The sequence below is a fragment of the Myotis davidii genome, unplaced genomic scaffold (genome assembly GCF_000327345.1).
Source record: "Myotis davidii unplaced genomic scaffold, ASM32734v1 scaffold68, whole genome shotgun sequence".
Classification (NCBI taxonomy): Eukaryota; Metazoa; Chordata; class Mammalia; order Chiroptera; family Vespertilionidae; genus Myotis; species Myotis davidii.
In genome coordinates this window covers 7,573,210-7,582,616 of record NW_006300376.1, presented here as the reverse complement: position 1 = coordinate 7,582,616, position 9,407 = coordinate 7,573,210, and the positions used below count along the sequence as shown (strand labels likewise).

The following is a 9,407-nucleotide window of genomic DNA, read 5'->3' as shown; positions in this document are numbered from 1 at the left end:
TGGGGCAAAGATTTGGGGGAAAGAGGTAATTTAAACATTCACATTACCATCTAAAGAACGTAGTGCTAGCAATTAGATGACCAGATTCAAGCAATAAGCTTTCAAAACAATAATATGTAGCAGTTACAACAAACCCTGACATCCATTTTTTTAAAGAAAATGTTTCATTGATTATAGAGAGGAAGGGAATGGGAGAGATAGAAACATTAATGAGAGAAAAACATTGATTAGTTGCCCTCCTGCAAGCCCCCTACTGGGGAATGAGCCCACAACGCAGGCATTGCCCTTGACCAGAATTGAATCTGGGACCCTTCAGTCCGCAGGCCAACACTCTATCCACTGAGCCAAACCAGCTAGGGCCTGACAAGTTACTTATAATAAAATATAATTTTAACAGAAATAATATATAAATCTGGTAAAAGATTAAAACTCATTTTACACCAAGAGCAAATTATAAGAATAGACATAAAGGAGTATGTTTGAACTATATCTAAAGTATGTCTGAAGTCGTAGGCTTGAAAAACAAGGATGCATGCCATTAAAAAAGGGCGGTTCGGTGTGTGTGGTGGGGGACGAATAAATAATCACTCAAGTTCAAAACCTGCGAATGGGCTAGAAATGGGGCAAAGGAAACTAAAAAGAAAATAAACAAATGGGTCTACATCAAAACAAAAAGCTTCTGCACAGAAAAAGAAACCACCAACAAAATGAAAAGAGATCCCACTACATGGGAGAACATATTTGCCAATGATACATCCGATAAGGGGTTAATTTCCAAAATATACAGGGAACTCATATAACTTAACAAAAGGAAGACAAACAATCCAATTAAAATCTGGGCAAAGGACCTAAATAGGCACTTCTTCAAAGAGAACATACAAATGAGGCACACGCTCCCAGCTGGGAATCAAACCCATGACCCAGGGGCTGATGCTCCAACCACCAAACCAAACCAGCCAGGGCAGCAGTTCAGTTCTTTTGAAAAATTCTCTAAATATTTCTTTGGTTGAAAACCAATTTGGTTTTGTTTTTAAATGACATTTTCATTGGATATAGAATTCCAAGGTGACAGTCTTAGTCTTTCCTAAAAAATAAAGATGTTCTTCCATTGTCAAACAAAACCTAGAAATGGTTTTACCACATGCCATTGTTTTGTTTGCTTTTATATTTTAACATTCTAAGAGTAAAATCATTCCACGTACCTCCTATATCATCTTTGGGATGGGATCTAGTCAGGTTACAACTTAACCATTCTCTGATTCTATAATTCAGATTTCTAATACAGAAATTGTTAATGAATTCAAGATAAAAGACGTTAAAAAAAATGACAACAAGACCAAAATGGAGTCAGTTATGCAAAGCCCCATGCCACCAATTCAGTTCTTAATTCCTAACTTAATTACAGTTTCTGCCTCTGGAAAGGAATTTTAAACCAGGAATGGAATCTTAAAGCAGTCAACCTGGAATTACGTGGTCAGCACTAGTGAGATAATCTGCAAGGACACCCACCGACCCTTAAAGCAGCGGTTCTCAACCTGTGGGTCGCGACCCCTTTGGGGGTGGAATGACCCTTTCACAGGGGTCACCTAAGACCATCGGAAAACACGTATATAATTACATATTGTTTTTGTGATTAATCACTATGCTTTAATTATGTTCAATTGGTAACAATGAAATTGGGGGTCACCACAACATGAGGAGCTGTATTAAAGGGTTGCGGCATTAGGAAAGCTGAGAACCACTGCCTTAAAGGAAAGTGGTCGTGCCACACAAACCTGCTTTTTGCTAGTATAACCTCCTTGTCCTGCTCCCTTTTGCCTATAAAAGACTTTCATTTTGGAGCTCCTTTCTGTCTGCTAGGTGGGATGCTAACCAATTCATGAATTATTAGATAAAGCCAGTAAGTTATTTAAAATTTACTTAGTCAGATTTTTAAAATAAGTCCCTGGCCCCTAAATTAAGTCAATTAGCTTTTAAATGTCTCACCATATATACTTTTTATAAATATAAGAAAATTTAAAAGCTTGAAGTTTTCCTTCAAGAGCTAACCAGTGTTTAAATGGAACCATATTGGGGGGAGGGGAATATTAAAAAGTTCCTTGTGTGTTAATAAGCAGTTTTCCATAATTTGTTTAGTCATATAATTATCTAAATTTCATCTGACAAGTAGGCCCTCTAGAGATTTCTGAATAAAAATATAAAAATGTGTTAAAGTCTATAGTTGTTTCACATTAACAAATCGAAAACAATAATCCAAATCTCCATGTTTTCTACTTTAAATATTAATAAAAAAACTTTATAAGGATGTCTTCCAGCTTGCAAATAGTGGCATAAAAATCACTTCTTTTTCCTCCCAGAAAATATCCAAGGACAAAAAAGAAAAAGTAACAAACATCATTTTCAGTGAAACCAGGATACAGCTGAATATCCAAGTCGCAAAGTCAGTGGGAGAGCCCCCACCTTGAAGCAGCAGGGATCAAACAGGAGCACACACAGGAGGCAGAGAGAACACTGCAGCTGTGGCTTTCCTAGAGAATGACGTATACTTCGCAGGCACAGAACAAAACCCAAATCTCTGTGCTGCACCAACAGGGGCTCCCCTATATCCAATTTTGTTTTCAGAAGAAGCACAAGTAGAGACTTTCTAATTCAGTAGGGGCAGTGGGGGGGGGGGGGGGGGGGGGGGGTCAAAGCCAGCCATATTTGCAAGAAACAGACTTGTCTCTATATGGCAGTTGGGAAGAAGAGATACTTTGGATTCAAAAACAAACAAACAACAGTGCTGCATAATCCTGGTGGTTGGAAAGAAGCAAAGGCTACATGACTCAAAACACAAAATTCTTGTTAGGTCTCAACAGTGCTCTGGTCCTCCTTCCAGCATAAATATTCTAAAACGTACTGGCCCAAGAAAGTCAACCCTACATCAGAAAATGAGCATTCAAAGTAAAAAATTAAAAAATGCAAATTCTAGGCTGAGATAACATAAGATAAAAGAAGAGAGGAAATGAAAAATCATGGCAGAGTAATCACTGCCAGGAAATAAAAACACAAAACAGAGGCAGAGAGAATACAAACAGTAGTAAAATAACAGGAAGTAACTAGCAGAGTTCAGGAGGAAAGAAGTGGAAGAAAAAAATAATAAAAACCACAAAAATGAAGGCAAAACTCAAGTACATAAGGTGACTGCTGAAAACACACCAAAGGATAAAAATAAGAACAGCAAGCAAAATGAAAAGGAAAGAGGAGTTTTAGAGGATTTGAGAAAAAAAATGATAACTATGGAAGGAAGACAGGCAAAGGAGAGTTAGCGTAAGAATAATCAGAATCCCTGAAGAAAACCATATTAACAAGAGACTATTTAAAGATGAAATTCAGACTTTCTTCAATTCAATAATTTAGCTATCCTAAAACATTATCCAGATTATAAAACATGTAAAAATGGAAATGTTAAAAACATTACATATATATATGTATGTATATGTATATATATGTGTGTGTGTGTGTATATATGTATGTGTGTGTGTGTGTATATATATGTATATATATATCCCAGTGTACAACATTCATGCACTGGAGGGGGGGGTCCCCTCAGCCCAGCCTGTGCCCTCTCGCACTCTGGGACCCCTCGGGGGATGTCTAACTGCTGGCTTAGGCCCTCTCTAGCTGCTAGAGCCTAAGCCAGCAGTCAGATATCCCCCGAGGGGTCGTTAGGACTGCCACAGTGGTGCTGCACTCGCCAGCCATGAGCCCGGCTTCTGGCTGAGCAGGGCTCCTCCTGTGGGAGCTCACTGACCACCAGGGGGCAGCTCCTGCATTGAGCATCTGCTCCCTGGTGGTCAGTGTGCATCATAGCAACCAGTTGTTCTACCATTTGGTCAATTTGCATATTAGCCTTTTATTATATAGGATATTTTTATTGATTTCAGAGAGGAAGGGAGAGGGAGAGAGAGATAGAAACAATAAGAGAGAATAATTGACCAGCTGCCTCCCGCAATGCCCCCCACTGGGTTTCAAGCTGCAACCCAGGCATGTGCCCTTAGTAACTAGGTACAGAGTTAATTAGTATCCCTAATGCACATTCCTGTTAGCCTATAGCAGGGGTGGGCAAACTTTTTGACTCGAGGGCCACAATGCGTTCTTAAACTGGACCGGAGGGCCGGAACAAAAGCATGGATGGAGTGTTTGTGTGAACTAATATAAATTCAAAGTAAACATCATTACATAAAAGGGTACGATCTTTTTTTTAAGTTTTATTCATTTCAAACGGGCCGTAGATTGCCCATGGCCAGGCCAGGCCTTTAGGTGTGGTCTCACAGCTTCATCCCAACACATGGGGCTTTTTGCAAAGCCCGAGAAAGGTCTGGAAGTCCCATCCATATTTGGGGGACAAAGAAACCAAAGGGTATAAAGGGAAAGCTTCCTCCATATTGGTTTGCTCAGGATTTGGAAACAGGCTCCCGTAAGTCACGGTACTAGTACATCTGGAAATAAATGGGTTTTTCCTGTATCTCTGAGTACTCCTGTGTGAGTATTTTCCAGTCGCCTGGTAAATTCTGTAACAACGTAAAGACTGGTTTTAATAGACGATGAGAAACAGGGCAATGACAAAAATAAGCCACTTCTGATTACTTTATCAACTAAACAAAATATCAATAAAAATACCAACAGCAGTTTTTGAAACTAAACAAGCTGATTTTTATGTTTACACAGAAAATGGTAAAAACAAAGAGAAAAGATTTTATTAATTAAAAGTATATGTTTAACCACTATGCTGTACATTTGAAACTAATACAAAATAATATTGAATGTAAACTGTAATTTAAAAATAAAATAAAAAACGTATGTTATTTCTTTTCTGCAACACTATTTAGGAGGCCAGTCACAACGTACCAGCAATGTCATCTGAAGAGTCTTCATCATGAGGTATTGTCGGCCTTTTACTTCTTTTGGCTTTCTCAGATAAAACTTTGGATGGCTCTTTCACCCGCATCTGTTATTTACTGAAAAGGTTGGGGGGGAGGGGGGATATGAATATAATTTAATCCTCAAAAATAAAATTTTATGTATTATACTCAATGCATATTAAAATTGAGATTACTTCCATTTTAATTGATCTACTACATCAACAGAGGAAGAGGGGAGAGTCAGCTGGAATGAAAAAGTCTTTATTAAACCAACATAAAATGGCACTTTATATGTGACTTTTACTGACTACTCCCGAGATATATGCTATCTAGGTGAATGAAAAACTAAAGTTCTGATCAATGGAACCAGCGCTCTTCTAAGTCAGGTGCTCCCCTTGCCCTGTCTGTCTCACTAGCTAGGGAGATAGTAGGAGTTGGTAAAGCTACAATGGGCCAGGGATGGAAGCCATGTGCCAAGCACAGTAGAACCACCCCACCTTTCTGTATGACCTAGTGCTAGGCTACTGAGAGAGAAATAAGTTTCTACCTTTCCCCCACTTTTTATATTTTTTTTAAATTATTTTTTTAATATATTTTTTTATTGATTTCACAGAGGAGAGGAGAGGGAGGGAGAGAAACATCAATGATGAAAGAGAACCATTGATCAGCTGCCTCCTGCACACCTCACCAGGGACTGAGCTTGCAACCCAGGCACATGCCCTGATCAGGATCAAAATGTGACTTCCTGGTTCATTGGTAAATGCTCAACCACTGAGCCACACTGGCCTGGCTCCCACTTTTTTATTATGAAAAGTTTTAAACTTCCACAAAAATTAAAAGAACAATATAATGAATACCCATATACTATCTAAATCCCACTAAAACATTTTGCCATACTTATTTTATCTAAATAGCAATGTGCATATAGACATATATACCTGTGTTTGTTTTGGGGTGTTTTTTTTTAAATATATTTTTATTGATTTCAGAGAGGAAGAGAGAGGGAGAGAGAATATTGGGGATAGAGCCCACAGCCCAGGTATGTGCCCCTGACCAGAATTGAACCTGGGTCCCTTCAGTCTGCAGGCCGATGATCTATCCACTGAGCCAAACCAGCCAGGGCTGTATGTTTGTTTTTGCTGAACTATCTGAATGTTGCAGACAGCATGTATCTCTTAAGAATAACAATATTCTCCTATATAATCACATCACATCTCAGAAAATTAACATATTTAATTTCTTCCGCTGACCCAAAAGTGTCTTCTATACTGGTTTTTTGAATAAGGATTCAATCAAGGCTTTTGTATTGGTTATGTAGCTTTAGTACTTTTTAATTGACAACTGTTCTTCCCATAAAAGATGGAAAGTTAACAGTGCCCTACTTTCCTAAGACACTGGCTTTTTTAAGAGATCAGGGCAGTGCATGAGTCATTCTGGAAGTTTTGCTAAAATGTAGATTTTAAAAGGAGACATATGTACTACTACTTGTAATACTTTAAACAATAAAATAAAATTTAAAAAATAAACAAATAAAATGTAGATTTTGATTAAACAAGACTGTCACAGGACCTGAGATTCTGCCTCCTTCGCAAGCTCCCAATGGGAAGCCAGTGCTGGGGGTCCACTTTGAATAGCAAGACTCTAATACCCCACATTGAATTTGACTCTTTCCTCATGGTTTTATTTAACTCTATCTCTTAAGTTTCTTAAAACTCAGTTAATTCTAAAGATTTTAGATACAAGTTATGCGATTTTTTTAAACCACTATATTTTGGAGTCTTTATTTTTTTAAAAAAATATATTTTATTGATTTTTTACAGAGAGGAAGGGAGCGGGATAGGGAGTTAGAAACATCAATGAGAGAGAAACACTGATCAGCTGCCTCCTGCACACCCCCCACTGGGGATTGCCTGCAACCAAGGTACATGCCCTTGACTGGAATCGAACCTGGGACCCTTGAGTCCGCAGGCCGACGCTCTATCCACTGAGCCAAACCGGTCAGGGCTACAGTCTTTATTAAAGTAGCTTAGCCTAAGTCCTACCAAGTATCACCCTGCTCCATGGCTAAGCTACACTGTAATATTCATGATGATTTGTTTATTTGCTTTTATTGATCAAGGTGCAAGAATCTTTCAACTCAGTAATAAATTCTGAATCTTGATTTAGTTATATAATGTCCCACGTTAGGGAGCTTTTGTGAGTCATTTTATGAGTAATTTCTTTAAGTCCAAGGGTCACCATATTGAACTGCAAAAAATGAAGGCCTTCAAGGTCACAGAGATGCACAGGCCTCTGAGTTCCTTGACCACTTCATTTCTGATTGCCTTTTACCTCCCACTTCCTCATCCGCTTAGCCCCACAGTCCTGCTCTGCAAAATCACTAATCCAAGTATTCCATTCTCGGACCACATCTTCGAGTTCTTCCAGCTTCCTTGCCCAGCCACTTCTGCTCTCCTTTAGTGACCGGGCTACAGGAGGCTGCATCTCAACAAGTGCTCCCAGGACCACTGCAGCAGGGCAGGAAAAAGGAGACCTGGCAAATGGGAGTGCTGGTTCCTCAAGCGTCACTTGGAAGTGACAGGTGTCATGTCTGCTCATATTTTACCGGGCAAAACAAGTCAGATGGCAACTCATTTCAAGTAGACATAGAGAGCGGGGATGTTAGCGTATACAAAGAATGCTGTCTTATCGTGTTCCCAGGAAGAACAGAATATGTGTGCATAGCCTGAATGAGTACATCACTGCTCTAACAAAACCCCAATCCTAGATGAACACAATTAACTACTTTCTCAATGTCTGCATCCAAATGGGCAGGAAGAGTCTCCTAAGAAAGCAGAGTGGGTCCACTAAATTCACACCCAATCTCAAATGCATGAAGACATGCCATTATCTATTATTCTTTCTGGTCAACGTATCTATCCTCACACAGCCACTTGAAACCTTTTTCACTCTCCCAAACCTCCAACTCTTCCATCTCCCTATTCCTCAAAATAGAATCTGGTTTTCTACTTTACTGAAAGAGACATAATCAGATGGCAAATCTGATCTTTCCACCCCCAAACATACAAATTTACCCCCAACTATGTTAAGTTGATGTCCCCCAAAAAGAGGTAGACATAACTAAAAGAATCCAGGAAAAGCGGCCCATGAATGCACAGATAAACTCTCAATAAAGAAGAACATTAACACATTAAAAAAAATTAAAACAAAAAAGAACCGGGTATTTTATCTAAAATCTGTAAAAGACAGACTTTTTTGTTTTTCTCAAAAACACTGACTCAAACTTAACTTGGCAATGTCAATTTCCAGTGATTTTCCTGACATATACAATATGTCTACACATACTAGTACAGAATCATTTTGGACAGCAATCACTTATCTGTATGCGTTTCTTTTTTTCAATTTCCCTTTAGAGCAAAAAGAGACGAGTCCAATTACTAGAGCTTCAAATACTTTCTATCATCAGTATTGTGTCTGGGGTGTTCCAAGACCACCCTCACATTCGGAGATTCACTAGAGCGACTCACAAAACTCAGCATATACAGCAGTTAGTTGTACTCATAGCTCACGTTTACTACGGCAATGTAGTATGAAAATACCGCCTCATCATAATGGAAAAAGATACAGCCAAAGGCTGGAGGAATCCATGTGTAGGCTTCTTTATGTTCTCTCCCTCCCAGAAGAAATCAAATCCAGCAAAATGTCTGTGCAATGTTTTTGCCCAGGGGAGCCCATTACAGACTCGCAGGCCCAGGATTTTGATGGGAGCTGATAACTTCAGAGCAACCATATTATAAAGCATAAACCATATTGTTGCCAGATACCAAACAAGCGCTAATCTTGCAGGAAGGAGCCTTTCTAAAAAGACAGCAAGCCCAGGCCTACTATGCTCCTTTCAGCACAAATGCTTTCGGACCATCTTTCTCAGTTTTCAACTTCAGCATTACTCTAACATCTGTTCTTTTCTTTAATGTAGGATGTACTACTAAGTTGTTTAGGAATGTTTAATTTTTTAAAAGCAGGTTATGCAAAATAAAAGCCGTATTCTTTAAAAAAAAATTCTTTTTCTTACTCTTGGGCAATTATTTTCAGCGGCGGGAGGCCAGGTTGGGGGAGGGAGGGGAAATTGGGACACAACTCTCCTTTTAGATTCCAGGCTCAAGGAGATGAACAGCACTTACAGTTTTACTGAGCAGCACACTCGCTTCCAAGCACGTCTAAGCCCAGGGAATCCGCACTACCACCCTATGAGGTAGGGTACTATTATTTCGCCCATTTTACACTTGAAGAAACTGGGGTACACAGAGATTAAGGGACGGGCAGGGTTCCCAGAGCCAGGAAGTATGTGTGTGTGTGTGGGGGGGGGGGTGATCTGGACCCAGGCAGTCCGTCTCCAGAGCTCCCAACACTGCGCGTTGCAGCCAGAGACCCTGTAGACACGCGGCCCCCGGTCACGAACACAAACACCCCCCGTTTCTTTGGAGGAAATGCGTCGTGGAGGAG

The 9,407-nt window shown here is 39.6% G+C and overlaps 1 protein-coding gene across 4 annotated transcripts in view; it reads right to left on the bottom strand.

Annotated features, from left to right (window-relative positions):
* Positions 1-9,168, bottom strand: part of USP45 (ubiquitin specific peptidase 45) — a 57,219-nt gene extending 48,051 nt beyond the window's left edge. For 2 of the 4 annotated variants that reach the window (XM_006777230.2, XM_006777232.2), the window contains exons 1-2: positions 9,086-9,166; positions 4,891-5,000 (exon numbers count right to left, since the gene is read on the bottom strand). In XM_006777230.2, the coding sequence (XP_006777293.1) occupies positions 4,891-4,990 (100 nt within the window). In that variant the 5' untranslated portion in view covers positions 4,991-5,000; positions 9,086-9,166. Of the gene's footprint in view, positions 1-4,890; positions 5,001-9,085 lie in introns of all 4 variants that reach the window. The other 2 variants (XM_006777233.2, XM_006777231.2) reach the window with 2 other exon arrangements.
* Positions 9,169-9,407: the final 239 nt, after the last annotated feature.